Here is a 22,265-nt window from a genome sequence, read left to right as displayed (position 1 = left end):
TGTAGTTCCAAAGATGGGGCCTAGTTTCCACTGCTAAAACCACTACGTAAGTAGTAATCATCACCAAAAGGATTGATATTTGGACACAATCCAAGATCTTATGTCTTCAACAAAAATTCTGCTTGCGCGGCTCCTTTGACTAGAGCCAAATGCTTTCATTCTGTAACAGTCATGGCTGTTAAATTGTATTAGTAATAACAAGAAGAGGGTAGGGAAAGAAAGAGGGCAAATACTGGCCAGGCATTAAAAGCTAATTAGTGGAAATTGCAAAGCTAGTGGTGCAAGTTAATCAGTTTTGGGTAGGGTTGGGGCAAATATTCTAGGAGTCAAGAGTGTGCAACTCAAAGCCCGTATCTGTACTAAATAAAGTACAGCTAGGAGCGCACAAAGATATATCACTCCCTCAATCTCAATGGGACACACACCAGAGGTCCCTGGTAGCCCGATGACATCAACAAATCTCCAAACGTTTGATCAAAACTTATTGAGCAGCCACCCTCATGCCTTAAGAGATAAAGTCTGCCCCTGAACCATGCAGAACAGGTAGGCCCCAGGCTTGTTTCCTGATTTGTGGCGAGTTAGCTGATCTCGGCCATGGCAGAAGTCAGGAGGGCTAAGTTGGGCTCAAAGTCCCTGGGGTAGGGAAGGGGAGATAAAAGAGCGAGCTAGTGTTCCCCACTCTTGATCACTATCCTGTGACCTTTGCTGGAAGGGTGCAGCTGTGGTCAGCTGGCAATGACAGGATTGGGCCCAGCCAGCTGCCAACACTCACCTGCACAGCTTACACATGAACAAGGGCCAAATGAAACAGCCTTATAGCCTTTGGAGACCCGCTAGAACTGATGGTTTTCCCCGGTGCCTCCAGAGTCGGCTCTGTAGGAGCAGTAATGTAAACGGTGCAGTGGACTACGCAGTTGGGCTGAAATGGCCTGTTTATATCTGCCCAGCACCGCCTATTCAGTACAGTTCAGATTTGGGATATAACAGAGCTCCTGGTATCTCACTGCAAGGGGGAAGGGAAGTAAAGCTGGCATCACTGCAAAATCCCGATCGCGTGTGCCGAGAATCTGGATACGCAGTTGTCTGCGGCATTCAAACAAGGACCCTCTTCAACAAATCAGCAATCCCTCACGCAGTCCCACTCATTAAAACCAAATTGGTACTGTAACTTCTCCACATTCAACTCATTTCTCTCTCTCTATCTCGCTCAGCTGTAGAACTGGAGCTTGTGGATGCGGGGAGGGGAGAGTAAGTTAGATGATTCCCAAAATTGTTGCTCAGTTTCTGTTGTTCACTTGCCCCCCTGCACCTCCCCACCCCCACTCCCCCTGTCCATTGCAGTCCCCTGCAGTGAAGGCAGGAATGTTACAAACTTCCTTACCTTCAGTTTAAATGCAGGAATGTTCTAACCTGTTCCCCTACAACAATGAAACATTAGTGTAGTGGACAGAACAAACCCTGTTCACAGACAACCAGAACCTGAACAGTGTGCTGTGATCATTTAGTGCTTCTAAAACAAGACAAAAGATAAAAAAAGTCAAATAGAATCAGGCCAGGCTTTTCCAACCAAATGCCTACACAGTGCTCATCTCAAACCACCGGTAAACCATGCTCTGTCCATACAGTGCTTTCTTACAGTAACCAGCCAGAATCAGCATTACCTGCCCTCCTGCCTAGTCTAACAGATAATCTGGTCATTATCACATTGCTGTTTGTGGGACCTTGCTGTGCGCAAATTGGCTGCCACGTTTCCTACATTAGAACAGTGACTACACTTCAAAAGTACTTCTTTGGCTGTAAAGTGCTTTGGGACTTCCCGAGGTTGTGAAAGGCGCTATATAAATGCAAGTCTTTCTTTCTTTCACTGCTGAATTGTCACAGTAAACAGCCAGAGGAGAAAACACAGGCCCTTTTTTGCACATCAGACCGCACCCGGTCAGATTCCCACACTCTCCGTATCACTTCATGGACCAGGGTAAGAGCAGGACCAGTCACAGCTGCTCTGAAAATGAACCTTTCTCTGGCTCCTTCAGACAATCTCGCTCAATCCGAGCTGCCATTCACCCTATTAGTCGCATATCTTGTTGCTGTGACACTCCTCCGCTTTGGAAATATTGGCCAAAAGTGAAACGGATAATTTCAAGTGGAAACACTCTGAATAATTTCTTTGAATTGCAATTTATTCAGAGGCCAATTGACTGTTCTTTTCCAGCTGTAACCCCCTCTCCTCTTCACACTCTTAACGCTGCCCCTTCCTGTCAGATGTTTTGACCATCTCTACTACAGCTCATTAATTTTACTTCCATATACCCAAACGGTGATTTCCTGCAACCACAGAGTCAGATCACTCTGGAGAGAGCCGATTATAATCTGTCAGCTGGGTCTTTGTCCCCTATTCCAGTGTGGGACCTGCCAGAGACGGATTGTACTGGTGCTATTTATCCAGAAGAGATTTCAGACTTTGCCAGGATTTTGAGATTTAGACGCTTTTAGGTTGGAAAGGCTGGTTTCAAGAAGATGAAAGTAAACACTAATAGGATTCAATGATCAGCATTCTCCCTTTTAGTTTCTTTCAAATTGGATGGGAGAATCCAGAGGGAATATGCTCGTGGACCCCCATGGCCAGCTATCCTGTTTACCAATAGTCAAGTACCCTGCCAACATTCACAGTGCAGGCACACAGGTGGAGAATGACCACTCGACTGAAGTGCCAGAGGGCAGCCAGAAACCGTGGGACTACATCCCAGCGTGAGTCAGTGCCCTCGGAAGAGAGTGGGTGGGCGGGAGAGAGAAAACCGGATGGGGAAAAAAACTGTCCTGATACCTTATTCTAACCCTACAAATACTGGCGATAACATATCTGGGTAAACAAATAAGTCATTTGCCCCGATCTAATTTTGAGTTGTAACAGAAACTTAAAGGGGCTGGAGGTAGGTGGCGCCTGCCCTCGCACGCCGCCCTCCACTTTAACCAGCACATCTTTCAACTTCGTCGTGTCCACCGAGCCAGGTCTGCACGTAAGGATAGATGCATTCTGGGAGGGAGGAAGCCCTTTAGTTAACACTTCAAATATCCTGCGACTTCCTGACCAACGTCAACAGCCATTCTGATCCCAACCCCCGCCCCCACTCCCCGACAAATAAGAATCATTCCGAGGAGTCAAAGAGGCGACGATACCAAACCCCCATCAAATTTCTTGACGATGGACACAATGGCTACAAAGAGGTCACCTTTGGCCACCTGGTTTTTTTGGGCTGGGTGGCCATTTTGTGATTGCAAACAAACAAAATGGAGGTGTTTTACTTTCCCTCCCCTCCCTCAAACAACTATAATAGAAGACAACAACATCCCTACATACAAGCCCCCATTAACACACACTTTCTGAAAGTGATCTTTATCCAATACTTACTATCCCTGAAGTGTAAATATTATTTTTTTTTAAAAGGAAGAAAAACCGTACCGTTACCTCTCACTGAGCTCGAGTTCTGGAGAGAGGAAATAAAAACACACACACATATATGACCCTCACAGAAGTAGTGCAGAATATTGTTCTTTAACTTCACGACAGTTCATTTTTTTTTTGTCTTTTTTTTTTTACATTTGTTCTAATGTAAAAATATCTGTATTTCTGTGAAAAATAGATTTTTTTTTTTGTGTTTGGTAAAAATGAGCAGGCACCAGGATGTGTAGATAATTGGCAGGCGGCAGCACCCTCAGTGTGGGGGAGGGGAGGGTCCTAGTCTTTCACCAGTCGGTAAACGTGATGCTGTGCACCGTGTTCACTTGTCGACACCTCGAATACAAACGCTATACACAGCAAGGTCTCCTGGGTGTCCCGGTTGGTCACAACCTGGCAGAAAACAAGAGAGAGAGAGACAGAGAGAGCAAAGGGCTGAGCTGAAATGCAGTTATGCAGCACAAATTCACGTAACAGCATCTTTCTGACATCGCCACAGACCTCGTACAGAGGCATCAGCGAACGGGACTCACTCAGGAGTGTGGTTCAGAAAGAGGGGGAGGAAGGGACATTAAGGACAATGCCTGGAGAGAAAGGGACACCTGCAGATTCCCTTAGTGATGTTGAACAACAACAATAACTTGCATTTATATAGCGCCTTTAACATCCCAACGCGCTTCACAGGAGCGTAATCAGACAGAATTCGACACCGAATAAAGTGATATTAGGACAGGTGACCAAAAACTTGGTCAAAGAGGTAGGTTTTAAGGAGCATCTTAAAAGGAGGAGAGAAAGTCATAGGTCTAAGGAAGGAATTCCAGAGCTTAGGGCCTAGGCAGCTGAAGGCTCGGCCGCCAATGATGGGGCGAAGGGAATCGGGGATGCACAAGAGGTCAGAATTGGAGGAGCGCAGAGATCTTGGAGGGTTGTAGGGCTGGAGGAGGTTACAGAGATAGGGAGGGGCGAGGCCATGGAGGGATGAGAATTTTAAATCTGAGGCGTTGTTCAGGGCAACCTTTAATGCCCCTCATAAACCGAGAGGCTATTCGCACTTCCTAGTATGATTGATAATACAGAAGCTACACTCCTCGCGTCTCTCATCTGATTCCCTCCCCACACCACAACCCCCCCCCCCGAACATGGAGGGCAGTTCCACATGCAACAGGCACCCTCAGCTATAAAGTGGCCAAGTGGCAGTTACTCATATGTGAGCGTTAACAGCAATTGCAGGGACGTAACAGCCAATCCCGAATCTGTTCTCACCCAGTATCCATGCACTCACTTCCAGCAGGGAGCAGGACCCTGTCTCATTTCCACCTTAACCTCGAGCACCCCTGGCCAAATCTAGCACCCTTACTGGCTGAAATCAGCTAACTCAGCATAAGCCTCTGATTAACCTCTGACCATACTGGTCTGAATGGCTCATTCTCTCACCGGATAAAACTGCTGGGCCATCAGAGATGCCATAGATATGTTTTTCCTACATTACAACAGTGAATATACTTCAAAAACTACGTCATTGGCTGTAAATCGCTTTGGGATGTGAAAGGCCCTATATAAATACAATTTTTTAATCGAGAAATCCAGGTGAACGGTGCAGGTCTAGAGTGAGAAAGATGACAAGGTCAATCAAGTGTTAATGATTAGGTTGAATCCAAGTTTGGGTTTTAAAAGCGTGTAGGAGGAAGGGAAGAATGAGGGTGGATAAAGGGTTTCACAGCTTTGATATCCTGGGAAAGACTGAGTTAGAGTAGGAGGCTGGACAATGAGCATCAATTTCAACACAGTAAGGATGCAGGCAGGAGACAAAAGTAAGATGTTTCCAAGCAAGGCAGACTTTATATCTCACTAGATGTCAAAGGGCAAAGGTGTTTAAACTACAACCCACACCTCGAGTATTGTCATGTTTTGGTATTTCAGACTTGTGGTGGACCCTTGTGTAGTATGTGTTCAAAACGCTTCTACTGAGTGTAGTTTAGCTCACAAGGGGTTATTACGAGTCAGCAGGATTGGGTGGGATGTATATATTAGGATTCAGATGGGGTGTCTGAACCAGACAATGAAAGTTTAACAGTCCAGTGATTATTCACATTTTTTGCTGCCCTGACAAACTTTATTCATTTGAATTCAGTGGGGCTCATTGCCAGGTTAGGCTGGTAGATTCCACTCTGAGGTGGGGGTTGGTCAGTTATGATTAAAAGTGGACACTGGAGTCAGGTTGGATCATGCCAGGAGACTATAGGGGGTGGAGATCCTGCCCCGGGCGAAAGGATGGAATTCTGTTGAAGCCAGGTAAGATGACTCACTGATTTGGGGAAACGCAGCATGTTCATTATTTTATATTATTAAAACAGTCTGCCTTCGGAGAATTTGAAGAAGTGCACATGTGGAAGAGACATATATCTGGTTCAGGTCACAAGTGGATAGAGGGGAGTGTTACACCCTCGAGTTACGTTATGGTACAAGTGGATAGAGGGGAGTGTTACACCCTCGAGTTATGTTATGGTACAAGTGGATAGAGGGGAGTGTTACACCCTCGAGTTACGTTATGGTACAAGTGGATAGAGGGGAGTGTTACACCCTCGAGTTACGTTATGGTACAAGTGGATAGAGGGGCAGTGTTACACCCTCGAGTTACGTTATGGTACAAGTGGATAGAGGGGAGTGTTACACGCTCGAGTTACGTTATGGTACAAGTGGATAGAGGGGAGTGTTACACCCTCGAGTTACGTTATGGTACAAGTGGATAGAGGGGAGTGTTACACGCTCGAGTTACGTTATGGTACAAGTGGATAGAGGGGAGTGTTACACGCTCGAGTTACGTTATGGTACAAGTGGATAGAGGGGGAGTGTGTGTCAATTTCAATAAAAGTAGTGGTCTCAGATTGCTTACAGGAGTGACTAGGCCCACTGAACCCAAGAAGGTATCTACAGCAGACCTGAATTTGTAACAAGTACTTATCTGGTTCTGGTCAGTTGAGACATAAAGTAAGATATTTGAGTCCTTGAGGCAGTTCAGCAAAGTGTCACAAAGCCGATCCCGAGGTAGGAGGGAAAAGCAGGAGAAACTTGGGCTTTTCAGCCGTGAAAGGAGATGACAAAGGTGACCGTATGGAATTAAGAGAGTAAGTAAATGGTATAGAACAGGTAGATTCAGGAAATTACTTCAATCTAAACCATTAGAGTAGGACAAGGGATACAGATTGAAACTAGTAGGAAGAAGTTCTTCTTCACTTAAAAAGTAATCAAAACATGGAGTGCACTTCTGGGTACAGTATGAGTATACGTGAGGTTTCATAGGAGTATGCGTGAGCTTTAATAGGAGTATGCATGAGGCGCAGCGCAGTGCGGGCGTGCGCGAGGCGCAGTGCGGGCGTGCGCGAGGCGCAGTGCGGGCGTGCGCGAGGCGCAGTGCGGGCTGTGCGCGAGGCGCAATATGAATGCTTGTGTTGACAGGATGGCTGAACACCCCACTGATGAGGGTGACCTTCATTCACAAGTTGGAGCATCTTCCTTATTTAGGGAAGGGGTGAGAAGTGCATCTGGTCCTAATGTTTTATGACAAACAGGTGCCAGATCGGCGACATTCTCCCTCTCACACACTCAGAAGGTCAGGTGACTGTGCAACTGCCTTACCTGCAGGATGGTGAAGTTCTCTAGCACACTATTCATCATGTACTTCTCTGGTAAATGCTTGAGTTTGTGGATGAAGTTGATCATGTATTCACACATCGGGGAGCGATGGATCCGATACACAAAGCTTCCATTCTCCAGCCTGGCATATTCCGTCTGTGGGACAACAAGAGATAAAAGACACAACAGTGTTATGGGAAGAGTGTTAGAGCCACCTGCAAAACAAAAAACCCTGGCAAATCACACTTGGAGAGTTGGTAACCATATGGCAGCATCTCGATTGCCAATGGGCGTACAATTAAGCACTTGTGCTAAAGGTGACTGTTTATACATAAAGCTGCCTCTGCTCAGTATTTGTACTTTGCTGCAAGCAGATTTGTCACTGCAGGGTTAAGGGGTAGTCCCAATGTTAACGCCACAGAGTGACACAGCGTCCCTTAAGGAACTAATGCCATCAGACCAGCAACATCATCATTCAACACGGAGACAACCTTTCCAATAGTATTGTACCTCAAGAGTTTAAAGGGCATGATGAATTCGGTCCTTCTTTCTCTCCCACTGCCCTCCGTTTTGGGTACAAATTGGCAATCGATCTCAGAGAAGGGTCTAAGAACGGCTGCTTTGGGAAATGGAAATGGCACATTGGTCCAGAAGGGGATGCTCTTGTGAAGTTGGGGAGAAGGGCGGGGGGGAACGTTACGCCATTTTTGTAGCGGGAAAGAGGTGAGGAAGCTTACTCTGTACCTGGCGGTCACAGGACTAACTTTGCAGTACTTGGTGAGCCATAAACGTAAAAAAAAATGTCCCACTCCTCAACATAAACATCCCTTGAGTTAACGTGTACACAAACATATTGCTTTCTTTTAACTGCAGCATCCTCTTGCTTTTTGGTCGGATTTCCTAGAATGGCCCACTCACCTCAACCTTCTCTACCACTTGCTTTCCAAAAGAGCAGACCTTAGTGGAACAGGTGATAGTCATATTCTCAGAGCTGGTGTATTGGCTGCTGACTCCGTAGAAGGCCCCAGGTCCATCCTGGATGTTGCTGTTAAGGTCCGCCTGCGGAGACAGATGTACAGAACTGAAATAAAGGATAACAACAGCAACTTGCATTTATATAGCGCCTTTAACATTGTAAAATGTCCCAAGGTGCTTCACAGGAGTGTTATCAAATAACGTTTGACACTGAGCCCCACAAGGAAATATTAGGACAGGTGACCAAAAGCTTTGTCAAAGAGGTAGGTTTTAAGGAGCATCTTATCGGAGGAGAGAGAGAGGTTTAGGGGGGGAATTCCAGAGCTTAGGGCCTAGGCAGCTGAAGGCACGGCCGCCAATGGTGGAGCGATGAAAATCGGGGATGCGCAAGAGGCCAGAATTGAAGGAGCAGCGCAGAGATCTCGGAGGGTTCTAGGGCTGGAGGAGGTTACAGAGATAGGGAGGGGTGAGGCCATGGAAAGATTTGAAAACAAGCATGAGAATTTTAAAAATCGAGGTGTTGCCGGGCCAGGAGCCAATGTAGGTCAGCGAGCACGGGGGTGATGGGTGAACGGGACTCGGTGCGAGCTGAAGAGACGTTTACGAGAAGGGGGCAGGTTTGCACTGAAACCTTTCAGTCTGGTTAGTTACTGCAGCTCCCTTTTATGTTACCCGCCAATCTGTTCTCACATTCTCTCTTTGCCCTTCTTATATCCTTTTTCAATTTCCCCCTGCGCACTCTCTATTCTGCCTGGTTTTCCACTGTATTCTGTACCTGACATTTGTCATAAACCTCCTTTTTCTGTTTTAGTTTAACCTCTCTTTCCTTTGTCATCCAGGGAACTCCAGCATTGGATGCCCTGTCTTTCCTCCTTATGGGAATATGTTTGGTTTGTACCCAAACTATCTCCGCCTTGAAGGCCTGCCATTGCTCATTTGCTGTTTTCTTGGCCAATCTTTGTTTCCAGTCCATCTGTGCTCGATCCCTTCTCAAATCAATGAAATTGGCTCTCTTGCAGTTGGGTACTTTCACCTTTGATTTTTCTTTTTCCCTTTCCGTAACTACTTTAAACCTAATTACATTAATGATCGCTATTACCCAGATGTTCTCCCACTGAAACAAACTCCACTTGGTCCCTCTGTAGAACTGTAATATTATCCTTGATCAATACTGCCACCCCTCCTCCTTTCTTATTTCCTTCCCTATCCCTCCTGAATACATTTGTAGCTCGGAATGTTTTGTTCCCATTCCTGCCCATGTTTAAGTCGAACTACTTTTTGCTCTCCCTTAACAAGAAGCACGCGAACCAACTCTGGCATCTCAACCACCACTTTGACTGAGCTCAGCTAATTCAGCACAGGCTACTGATTGATTCTGGGCTCTTCCATATGGCTCAGTTCCACACTGAGCAGTGCACTCATGCATTGAGTCATGAGGGAATTGTCAAGCCTTTTGGGTTGGGGCAGTGGTGGAGCATTAGAGTTGGCCTCATTGTCTCTGGATTGGGCAGGGAAGGGTTGAAGTCAGGAAGAAAATCCAGAACTCCTACTCCTGCTCATTATCTGGTGACCGCTGCTGGAAAGCGGGTTTGTATGTAGGTTAGGCAAGGATAGAATTGGGTGGAGGAGCATCGTTGCCTTTCTCCCCTCCACCATCAAACAGCGTCACTCACTGTCCGTGCTAACGAGTGAAGAATGGCTGCTTAGCAGAGGGCCCATGGGGCGGTTCTCCAGCAAAAGCCAGATTCCGGCGCCTATGACCCGAGCCAACGTGTACACACAGCCACCCATGGAGGGGTCAATTCACATCAAGGAGATGGTCCGCAGAATGCTCAGCCAAGCTCAGAAGGTAATCGCTGTTGTAATGGACTTATTTACAGATATCGATATCTTTGAAGACACGCTGGATGCCAGCTTCAAGAGGAAGGTTCCTGTCTACATCATCCATGATGAGGCTAACATCAAGTATTTCTTGAAGATGGGCAAGAGTTGAGGATTGCACAAGGGGATGCTGAAAGCAAGTGGAAAAAGTGGACAGACAGACAGACCAGCATTGATGTCATGGGTGACTCGCAGTTACCAGTTTAAAGATAAAGCCTTTCTATTTTTAGAACAGCTATCATCAGGAGAGGAGGGAGGGAAAGCAATTATTAAAAGTTTGCGAGGTAACAGAAGATACGTCATTAAAGCACCTGACTGAAGAATTTGCAACCCTTCTCCATAAAAGAATAATTGGATAGCTCTTTCAAAGAGCTAGCACAGGCACAATGGGCCGAATAGCCTGCTTCTGTGCTGTGTGATGCTAACTGCCATAAGCTTCATCAGTCACGAGCTTACAGATCAGCATCTTTTGTGCTGACTGTTTTTCCATGATATTCCCTCCTCACATGACAGCGGGAGTGGTCACAGGCAAATGCAGGACTGGCAAAATGGCATCAACTTCTGGACAGAGTTAGAAAACAAAAACTCTGTGATTATTTAGAAACAGTTGGGCGCCGTCATGGGAGGACTCCTGCACGGATCGGCCAATTGTACTTCCTCATCCATCTCTTAGAAAATGCCTCCGTAATTCTCCAAGTTGCCACTAGGGCGCAGCAGCTGATCGCACCTCCACTGTACATGTAATGAATTGTAAACAATTTTACAACACCAAGTTATAGTCCAGCAATTTTATTTTAAATTCACAAGCTTTCGGAGATTTTCTCCACATCATGTAATGAATGGCTTTGATCTGACTGGGCACGGCACAGAACGGTGTTAATGCATGTCTCATACACACACACACACACACACACAAACACACACACACAAACACACACACACAAACACACACACACACACACACAAACAAACAAACACACACAAACAAACAAACACACACACACAAACAAACACACACACAAACACAAACACACACACACAAACACACACACACACACACACAAACACACACACGCAGAACATAGTAGAAGTTTTTAAGTCTGCTCCCGGGGACACGTGGAACGCAGCTTGCTGTGACTGCAGGGACCCCGGTCATTTATTCAGATGCCGTGAAAGAAACAGCGGCCTACACTCAGCAAATCCGAGGTGTGAGGTTTTCGATCCAATGTGCGAGACCCCGCCACGCGTCAGAAGCACACACACTGTTAAGAGGGGAGGCGGAGTCCATCGAACGGGCTTTAGGAGTCAACCTGCGCACAGTTACATCCACTGTACACTGCCCTGTTGCCACTAATACAACTGTTGTGACTCTCTGATATTTTTCAGTGTTTGTGTGAGAGAGACCGAGTTCCATCTCCTGGTAACTACAAGGTCAATCACCCATCAAAAGTCATTTTGGGGTTGTGGGGGGGTCACACTGGTCATCAGGCTGACTTCCTAACTCTTGGATTCATAGAATCCTACAGCACAGAAGGAGGCCATTCAGCCCTTCCTGCCTGTGCTGGCTCTTTGAAAGAACTATCCACTCCCCTGCTCTCTCCCCATAGCCCCACAAATCTTTCCCTTTCACGTATATGTTTAATTCCCTTTTGAAAGTTACTATTGAATCTGCTTCCACCACCAATGCAGTGCATTCCAGATCATTACAACTCGTGGCCTTAAAAAAAAATTCTCCTCATTCCCCCCCACCCCAGTTCTTTTGCCGATTGTAAGGACATTATTGAAGGGACAATGTTTGATCCTCGCAATCAAACAGCAGTCTCAAGAAATGGATGTGCTGAAGGGGATGCCGAACATTCGCAGCCCTGAAACACAGCCAGCTGCCTCATGTCCTGGAGCCTTGTGTGGACAGCCTGCAGAAACACGAGAGAAAATGCAAGAAATTTAGATTGGGGAGGGCGGACGGGGGTGGGGGGGTAAGGGGCTGAGTGGCATTGGGGGTTAGAGACTAATCTGGGAACCGGGTTTGAATCCTGCCCAGACTGATGGGATGACGCTCCTCTACCTGCTGGCTGTCAGGATACTACAGGAAGCGAGTTTGAACCACTGTCTAGTGGGCCTGGGTCCACAGCATAAAATTATCTCTAATCGGCATCCGCCTTCAGAGACCATGGTGCGGGAAATGGAAAGAATGTCACGCTGTATGCGGTACTCTTTGTGAGGCATGGTGTTGGAGCAGAGTAGAGAGGAAGGTTTACCCTGCATCTGGCTGTGATATACCTGACCTGGGAGTGCTTGATGCTGTCACTGGGTGTCCTAAATGGGAAAGTGTTCGTCACTCACCAAAATTATCACAAAGCAAAATATCCAGAACGGGCTTCAATAGAAATGAATAGGGAAAACAATGGTGTCTTCGATATATACACGGACAAGAGGGCACCCCGAGTCCCAAAAGCACTCAATGCCTCTTATACCAGGACACAATGCCACACTACCTCAGGATCTCTTGCCAAAAGTCTGCACGCACTCCTTTGCTATTACACTTTTCTTGCCAAATTAAGTCATTAGTAGTGAAGGGGTTAAGCGGAATGGAGTGTGCTCAGTTAGACAATCACAGAACATACCTCCCCCGCACCCCAGAAAATTAATCTCTTTCCTTCAACATTTGTATCCCCCTTCAGGTGCTTAAGTAAGAAGCCCGTGTCCCACTGCACCTTTTAGTGCAATTACTTCACTTCACATGTTAGCTTTATACTTAGGGTCAGTTTGAGTTCTTCGCTTTTTGGGGCTGTGTCAGCTTTTTTGAAGCTATAGGGTCAGTTTTTGCTCTTTTCCTAGTTAGGCGTGTCTGCGGACATACTGGGGTAGAAAACGTAGGCCGACGTATCTCAAATATAGTCCTACCACTGACGTCAGATGTCAAGACTGGGAAACCGTTCTGCTTCTCAACACCCTCACCTTGACTTGGGCAGAATCATACACCACCCTGATTTTAAAATTCTCATCCTTGTTTTCAAATCCCTCCATGGCCTCGCCCCCTCCCTATCTCTGTAACCTCCTCCTGCCCTGCAACCCTCCCAGATCTCTGCGCTCCTCCAATTTTGGGCTCACGTGCATCCCCGATTTTTATCTTTACACTATTGGCGGCCGTGCCTTCAGCTTCCTAGGCCCTAAACTCTGAAATTCGCTCCCTAAACCTCTCTATCTCTCTCTGTCCTCTTTAAGTCGCTCCTTAAAACCTACCTCTTTGACCAAGCTTTTGGTCACCTGTCCAAATATAGCCTTCTGTGGCACAGTAATGCTCCTGTGAAGCTCCTTGGGACGTTTTACTACATTAAAGGCGCTATATAAATGCAAGTTGTTGTTGTTGGAACAGAAAGACAATTTCTAAATATGATCCACTTTATTGAACTCATCTATTGGTCAGAAAATTCCAAAACCTAAACTGATTTAGCATGCATGATAATAATAACAGCAGGAAATAATGGGGCCTTCCTGTGATTTCTGACTCTTCTGAAGCAGACAGACAGACCCTGTGCTGCAAAGTTCAGGATGTGCAAAGAGGGCCTGTAATATAGAAACCTGACTTTGGGCCCAGGTATGGTTTGATTACACGCCGTAACCATAGTAACCATACTACACACACCTGTGTCGCTTCTCAGAAAGGCCTCTACACTCAATTAAAAAATAATAATTAAAAGTCTCTCTAATAAACCAGGCTTTTTGATCCAGCTTTTTAACGTTGTGTTTGATTTTTAAGGGCCTTTTCTTCTGCTCGTTTGATCAAGTAGATTTCAGATGTTAAATATGTTGTTTACGCTGCACCTGTTTCATATCCCACACTATGTGTAAAATACCAGACACCAAAGTTTTATTCAGTGGAGCAAACCTCACAGGTATATAATTGGGAGAGCCCAGCCAGTGAACGCAGCAGTCAGTGTGGGCCTGAGATAATGGGCTCTCTCTCACCGAAACTAGAGAGGCACATTTCGGGATTTCTGACTGTTTTTCCATGCAAGGATCTTGGTATCATTTTTACTAAAATATTAATATTAAGTTAAATTTAGCTTACAAGGGATTAAAAAACCTCACAGTAGCCTAAGACGAGGGGGGAGGGTGTGTATTAAATCTAAATGATCCAGGTTTCTAGAGACAGTGAAGGTTTTGTTAAGAGATATCCCAACAAACAGTCCCACATTAGGGACTGGAAGGCCCTAGACATTAATGGAATGGCAGGACTTAGTTTCTAGGGGCTCCCACCCAGGGGGCAGTTGATTTGGCCAGTATGCCTGTCATCCTCAGACAGGGTCAGGCTAATTGATTCTGTCCTTTTTAATTCTTGGCTGCAGAGGAAACTTAACAGTCTTGGGTGTCTGTCTGCTAGAGCAGGCAATGGTAAGGTAACCCGAAAGGGACAAAGGTCCCTTCCAGAAGTATAAGACCAACCAGTCACAGAGAAAACATACCAGTTCGAAGAGAGTGTTCGAGCCCACTAACAGGGACAGTGTGGCGTCTTTGTTATTTTAGGTGTTATAGGAAGCTTAACGGAATAAGTTGAAATTCAGGATTCAAATCACTTGTAAACTGCAAAATGAACCACCTTCTTGATTTTTTCATTGGCCTCATCTCATTAGGTTAATTAGTTCACCTTTCGGAAGACAGGAGAAGCACACATGGGAGCACCTGCAAGATTACAAATCCAGTTCATTTACCATGGGGTTTTATTATTGACTCAGGTCACACTGAGCCGGGGAGTCCAGAACCAGGGGGTCACAGTCTCAGGATATGGGGTGCGCCATTTAGAACCAAGATGAGGAGAAATCTCTTCACTCAGAGGGTGGTGAACCTGTGGAATTCTCTACCACAGAAGGCTGTGGAGGCCAAGTCATTAGATGTACTCAAGAAGGAGATAGATATATTTTTTAATGCTAAAGGAATCAAGGGATATGGGGAAAAAGCAGGAACATGGTACTGAGTTAGACGATTAGCCATGATCTTTTTGAATGGTGGAGCTGGCCCGAAGGGCCGAGTGGCCTACTCTTGCTCCTATTTTCTATGTTTCACTATTGTATGACTAGATACTGGGCAGTGCAGATAAACTCCTGATAGTAAGGGACACGGGACCTGCTTACAGGAGAGACCAATGACATTGAATACGAAAGAACATCTAAAGCAGACCATTGTGGGAGAACCTTCACCACACGGACTGCAGCGGTTCAAGAAGAAGGCCCACCACCACCTTCACAGGGCAACTAGGGATGGGCAATAAATGCCGGTCTTGCCAGCGTCACCCTCATCTTGAGCACAAATAAAAAACGTAAAGTTTATAACATGGAGCAAAAGAGTTTCCAGTCTTAAAAATAAATCCAACTGAAGGATGTGATCGAGGCAGTTAGTGAACTTCTCGAATGGACAAAAATAAATATCTTTGCTCCTCTTTGGACATTCAAAACATTGGGAATAATGATGACTTTGGGTGACAGTGAATCGGCTGCCTGTTTTACATCTCTCTCGATTTCTATTCCCATTGGCTTCAACATTGTTGACACCTTATCTACTCAAGTATTAGAAATGATTAATATCTCCACAGTCTGACCACTGAAAAATATCTGCATATAATTGAGGAGCAGGCCTGTGGTCCTTAGTTTCATGTTTTGCACTGCCTCAACCATGAGAAGGGGAGGACTAACAGACAATCCCGTGATTACCCCCTAATAATGTCCAAAAGAGGTTTAGTGTGAAGAAGTCAAGTATTATTGTACTTGTTGGTGTGGTTTGATTATTTTACCTGGGCAACTCTGACCATTAGTTCTACCCTGAATCCGATGATTTAATTGTCTAGTATTTACCACCAACCTGGAGTTGACATGAGAAAGTGGTGGGCATCCCATGTAGTCTGGGGTATGTTGGACCTTAATTACGGGGCGGTTGTTAACCCGCGACACACTCTCGTGCTCATGGCTCACAACGGTGCAGATTTCAGTGTAAAGGACACTTCAGCTACTCGTGGAAACCTTTTTGCCATCAAAGAGTGAGAAAGCCCAAACCACAGCAGGGCGCTCCACTTTGGTTTGTGTCCCCCTTCCCCAGTCAGGAGAGTGAGGACAGTTAGCAGTGGACACTTCTCCATGGCAACCAGCGGGGGGTGGGGGTGTCATTCCCTGACCTGCCACAACGACAGTGCACTCCTGCGGATTGGGGTCATTCCAGATAGCGTACCCCCTTGTGGCCTGATGGAGAAGTACAAGATCCATGCTCTTGGTGGTGGACTTCAGACCTAACAAGGCTAGGATTTTAATTTGGGCCCTTTGGATTGGATATCGGTCCCCTGGCCCAATGATCCGCACTAAAACTACGAGCCCGCGAACTCTAACACCACCTCGTTGTTCCTTACAGAGCTGGCGATTGAGAATAGCACAATAACAAGCTAAACATCTGTCAACAACAGGGCATAGGAAGGGCCACTGAGCTTCACCCGGCCAGCACTAAAGTTTGATGAATACCACACACCATTTCTCATACATCTTGATCGCTTTCTCTGCCAAATATTCAAACAATCCCCTCTTCGATTTGCTGGCAACAAACACTCCCTTTGGCAGTCTGTTCCATATATGCAATAGGCTTGGTGTAAAACAATTCATTTTAAACTCTTTGGGCAGTCTGCTTAACTGGGACGGGAAGAGGTGACTTTGGGCAGGGGAACACCGCAACGTATAGAGATCCCAAAAAGTGACTGGCGGTTACCGACAGTGAGTGGCCATGTGAAATGCATACACCTAGTGCAGTCACTAGCTGCTTCAAATATATTATTTATATATAGGCCTATGTTTTGCTGCAGCGTCTTGGAGAGGTAAATGTTGGTAGGTTGGTAGCAGGAAGGAGAATCAGAAGATCGCAAATGATGGAACATTCTGGCAGCTGTTTACGTGCTGCTCAATAACAGAGACAAGAGCGCGCAAGTGAGAATGACAGCGAGAGACAAGAGGAAATCTTACCCAGAACTTTACTAGGAAGAAGGCATTCTGTGGTCCTTTCTCAAACAACTCCTTCAGCCCACCCTTCTTCTCCGGGAATTTGTCGTAGATCTGACGGATATCTACGGCCTCCAGTAGCGGGTCACTGTAGGATGGGTTTGTCTGACCAATGTGTACGAAGAGGTGTTTGTTATACTGAAAATAAAGAGATAGGTCTGGTTTAGATTTTATTCCTTCCTGCCAATCCGCCAAAGGCCGTCCTGGTTTCTACTCAGCCGTGCCTCACTGGTGGCACTCTCGCCTCCGAGTCAGAAGGTCGTGGGTTCAAGTCCCACTCCAGAGACTTGAGCAGATAATCCAGGCTGGCTCTCCAGTGCGGTACTGAGGGAGCGCTGCACTGTCGGAGGTGCCGTCTTTCAAATGAAACGTCAAACTGATGCCCCGTCTGCCCTTTCAGGTGGACATAAAAGATGCCCAGCACTATTTCAAAGAAGAATTGGGGGAGTTTTCCCCGGTGTCCTGGCCAATATTTATCCCTCAATCAATATCACAAACAGATTATTTGGTCATTATCACATGGCTGTTTGTGGGATCTTGCTGTGCGAAGGTTGGCTGCTGCATTTCGTACATTACAATAGTGACGACACCTCAAAAGTAGTTCATTGGCTGTAAAGTTCTTTGGGGCGTCCTGAAGTCAAAAAAGGCGCTAAATGAATGCAAGTTTTTTACTTTTACTTATTTTTCTTTAAGCTGTGTGGGCAGAAGAACATCTGGAATCCTGGGATCAGGGAGAGGGAGAAGAAATGGAAGCAGCACAACTAAGAAATACTTTAAGTTGGAAAAACCAGCCTCTGAACAGGCTCGAGATACTAAGTTACGTTGGGGTATAAGACAAAGGAGGCCAAGGTTTTATTTGCCCACAAATTCAAAACCTAACACTCAGAAATTTTGAGAAAGAGCAAGACCAAGCTAACCACAGCTGGCCACCCTGAGCACAGCTGGCCACCCTGAGCACAGCTGGCCACCCTGAGCACAGCTGGCCACCCTGAGCACAGCTGGCCATGGCTCTTTTGGAGGCCAAAGCCTGTCAGAATCTAAAGTCAAATTCTTCATACAAGGTAGGGGAATTTTCAAATGTGTGTTAAGTGAATGACTAACAGGAGGGAGTATTTCCCACGGTAAATCTTTCAGCGCTGCTCCAGCTTTTTAATTTAATCACATGTCCTACTTGGGGTTACACAACAACAAAGCCTGAACGGTACAAATGATTTAAGTGGGCGGTTTTGACAGTAGGTGAGCACAGGCAAGAGCTTTACATAAGTCAGGGAATGACTGCATCGAGAGCATCCCATTTCTCACGTGGTTGATGAACAGGCACTTGCTTTTCTTTTTAAATCCCTCCCTCCCCCGAAGGTGCCAGCAGCAGCCCTCTGGCTCCTTATCCAAGCAAGCCGAGACAGAGAAGGTCAACGGGCTAACGCACCGCTAAGTGCATCGTAGCCAAGCCTGATCATGTCGTTATCCACACACGTGCATTTTCCAGGTGAGGTCACCGGACAGCAATCAGGAGCAGGGATCCTGGCCGACCTAGTCCAGAAGCGTTGAAGCCAACTTCAGCATTCCAACTATTGGCCTGATTGAGAACAGCTACCTCAGCAATGACCAAGGATGGACCTTTAGGTGTGGCTCAATTGGTAGCACGCTCCTCTCTCGAGTCAAAAGGTTGTGGGTTCAAGCCCCACTCCAGAGATTTGAGCACAAAATCTAGGCCGACAGTTCAGTGGAGCACTAAGGGAGTGCTGCACTGTCAGAGGTGCCGTCTTACGGATGAAACGTCTGCCCTCTCAGGGGGATGTAAAAGTTCCCATGACATTATTTCGAAGAAAAACAGGGGAGTTCTCCCCGGTGTCCTGGCCAATATTTATCTCTCAACCAACATCACTAAAACAGGTTATCTGGTCATTATCACATACCTGTTTGTGGGACCTTGCTGTGCACAAATTGGCTGCTGCATCTCCTACAGTGACGACACTTCAAAAGTACTTAATTGGCTGTAAAACACTTTGGGGTGTCTTGAGATTGTGAAAGACACTATAAATGCACGTCTTTCTTTCTTTGATCATAGTGCTACACTGGACTAGAATTACTTGTTTCTCTCTCCCCCCCCCCACCTCCCCAAAAGGGAAACAAACAAGAGCTGGCCGAACAACACAAGCCAAATGAAAGGGTCGGGGGCAAATTAGGAGTAATTTAATCCCTCTTGTCCTCCACCCTATCAGAGGCCGTTCCCTTTGTTCTTTCCTCCTCCACCACCCCCCAACCCCCACTTTTCCCTGGCTCTGTACTTGCTTATAAACTTTTAAATCTCTAACTTCTTCCAGTTCTTATGTAAGGTGAAACTTTAAACTCTGTTTCTCTCGCCACAGATGCTGCCTGACCTGCTGAGTGTTTCCTGCATTTTCTGATTTAATTTCCGACTTCCAGCATCCGCAGTATTTTGCTTTCGTTTTCAAATTAGGAAGTGTTTGAGGAACTGCTCCTACCGTGTCTGGATCTCTCTGCACCTCCACAAAGGCAGAGTACTCCAGCAGCCTGAGTTTAGAAGAAGCAATGGTTCTGTCCTGCCACACTGGGATAGTGGCAGGGGGTGGGGGAGGGCCTATGGAGTCATAACCTGCAGAAGGAACAAAGAAGTCAAATTAAACTCAAGTTTAGTCCCAGTTAGTTAAACAGTATCTCAAAATTAACCTGGTTGAGCAGAAGTCCACCCTCCCCATGTTCTAAGGTCTGCAAAGTTAACAGGTCGGGGGGGGGGGTCTAACTGCACAAAGTAACTTCAGTCCATTCTCCTGGTGTCCTCTGTCAGTCGGCCTGACCAGTGCCTCTCAGGACACGATGAATTGAAAGAGGTGGAGTTACAGTATGGTCAGAGGTCTCGCTGTAACCTCCGAAGGTCATGGCAGGACAATACTGCACTGGAGTGTTGGCTTAATGCTCAAGTCCTGGTGAACAGAAGCAGGCCATTCAGCCCCTCAAGCCTGTTCCACCATTCAATTAGATCATGGCTGATTTGTATTTCCCCGCCTTGGTTCTGTATCCTTTAACGCCCTTGTCTAACAAAAATCTATCAATCTCAGTTTTGAAATTTTCAATTGATCCCCAGCCTCAGCAGCTTTTTTGGGGAAGAGTTTTCCAGATTTCCACTACCCTTTGTGTGAAGAAGTGTTGCCTGACATCACCCCTGAACGGCCTGGCTCTAATTTTAAGGTTATGCCCCCTTGTTCTGGACTCTCCCACCACAGGAAATAGTTTCTCTCCATCTACCCTATCAATTCCTTTAACCATCTTAAACACTTCAATTAGATCACCCCTTAATCTTCTACACTCATGGGAATACAAGCCCAGTCTATGAAACCTGTCCTCATAATTTAACCCTTTTAGCCCCGGTATCATTCTGGTGAATCTGTGCTGCACCCCCTCCAAGGCCAATATATCCTTCCTGAGATGCGGTGCCCAGGACTGAACGCAGTGCTCCAGATGGGGTCTAACCAGAGCTTTATATAATTGCAACATAACTTCCACCCCTTTGTATTCCAGCATATGGCCTTTGACCCACAGGTCAGACAGCTACTGACTGAAGTAAGCTGGTACCAGACTTGTAGCAGCGTGTACTCCCCGCCTCGCCACCAAATCAACCGGCGTCATTACGCAGTTGAAGCACAAGGAACGTGGAGGAGATCCTCTGCCCCCAGTCGCTGGATGCGGTTAACTGCAGGTTAAGGTGTGCTGCTCGGGGGACAGCGTACTTACTTGCGATGGGTGGCGGTACCGCTGGCTGAATCGAATACGACGGTTGGGCGAAGGGCTTCACACTGCAAGAGGAACAAGACAAGACACATGAGTCATTGTCTGCGGACAGCACAGGCGGTGGAGGAAAACGTCACAGCCCCGTAACGGGACAGCCCAACGCAGTCGAATAGCTCCGTGGTCCGATCCAGGCAACGCATTCCAAAACAAACGGCCGGCTTACAGGCACACCATGGTCTGGTGCCACACAGAGTCACACACACCAGAGTCCTTAAACGCTGAGCTCCTGATCTCAGCCAAGCTACATAGGATTAACGAGTCAACACAAACGTGTGCCACTGGCTACTAAGCCGCTAAGGTTGAGCAGTTCTTCCGGTCACCCTCTATAATGCTGTGGGAACAATGTCTGGTATGCCCACAGCGACCATACCGAGCAAATAAATCCCAGCTGAGGGACGGTCCTATGGGCGTTTGCAGCCTTCCAGCACCCAGCCCAAGTAGGGTTGCCAACCCTCCAGGATTGTTCTGGAGTCTCCAGGAATTAAAGATTAATCTCCAGGACCCCGCTACGAGTAACCCGGGATAAAATTCAAAGGGGCATTAAAATAAGTGGTGTTTTTTTCTTACTTTCTTTGAACATGTTAATTTATTAGTTATAAAAATAGTGGAAATAGTGATGGTCAAATTCATCCAATTTGGTAACGAAATGTTTATTTACTTTCCAATTAGCGCAGAAAGACCGTGCGCCACGAGGATGGACGTGCCGGGTGACCAATGGCGGGAGCGTGGGGTGGTTGGAGGCGGGAGGTCATGTGATGAAACCTCCTGGAATACGTCCAACCAGAGTTGGCAACCCTAGACCCAAGTGACCGTTCCTCATGTGTGGGCCCAGACGTCGAGTGCCACCAGGCAATTCAACTGTGGCGACCATCAAAGCTGGGCTCAATCTTGTCCACAACTGACATCCATACATGAACTTTCCACCATGGCCTCTGGATAGTGGTTCTGGAACTGAAACCCTGAGGAGAGGAGAATAGTCAAGAGTGGGGGAGGGGAAGATGTAAAAGGATTAAATTGATGAATAAAAATCAGTTGTGCAAAGGATAAAAATAATTACCATGTTGGTCAGATTCTCCCTGTGAAAAGAGATTCTGTGAAAGTAACCTCTTACTCACATTGCTTACAGATAGCGCACAATAGGAAAAGGCCAATTGACCCCTCAAGCATGCTCCCTCTATGGAACATGTACAATAAACCCCATCAGGGACTCCACACAATTAACCACCTGAGGGAAACCTCTGTACAAATACTCCCTGATCCTCAAAAGGTGATCAAGCAAAACTCCAGAATGTCCATCCGTCCTCATGACTCCACTATCCAAACCGTGACCTGCTGTCCTCCAAGGCAGCATGTTCCACTCCTCACCCCCCTCCCCATTTCAAACCCAAAACTCAGTGTCACAGTACAACTTCTTCCGATGTCATGTTCTCTCCTGCACTTCGATTTGGTTATGTCACGCACCGTGGGCCTATATTGGT

At 46.5% G+C, this 22,265-nt stretch overlaps 1 protein-coding gene across 2 annotated transcripts in view; it reads right to left on the bottom strand.

Moving 5' to 3' along the window:
- Positions 1-2,654: 2,654 nt before the first annotated feature.
- The window catches only part of LOC137344373 (transcriptional enhancer factor TEF-5-like), a 139,527-nt gene continuing 119,916 nt past the window's right edge, over positions 2,655-22,265 (bottom strand). For both annotated transcript variants that reach the window (XM_068007267.1, XM_068007266.1), the window contains 6 exons: positions 20,731-20,792; positions 19,464-19,594; positions 16,942-17,115; positions 8,009-8,149; positions 7,094-7,246; positions 2,655-3,850 (listed from right to left, as the gene is read on the bottom strand). In XM_068007267.1, the coding sequence (XP_067863368.1) occupies positions 3,737-3,850; positions 7,094-7,246; positions 8,009-8,149; positions 16,942-17,115; positions 19,464-19,594; positions 20,731-20,792 (775 nt within the window). In that variant the 3' untranslated portion in view covers positions 2,655-3,736. The remainder of the gene's footprint in view (positions 3,851-7,093; positions 7,247-8,008; positions 8,150-16,941; positions 17,116-19,463; positions 19,595-20,730; positions 20,793-22,265) is intronic.

The sequence above is a fragment of the Heptranchias perlo genome, chromosome 27 (assembly GCF_035084215.1).
Source record: "Heptranchias perlo isolate sHepPer1 chromosome 27, sHepPer1.hap1, whole genome shotgun sequence".
In the NCBI taxonomy this organism is placed as follows: domain Eukaryota; kingdom Metazoa; phylum Chordata; class Chondrichthyes; order Hexanchiformes; family Hexanchidae; genus Heptranchias; species Heptranchias perlo.
The sequence above is the reverse complement of the archived record's forward strand: the minus strand, read 5'-3'. Positions and strand labels throughout refer to the sequence as shown.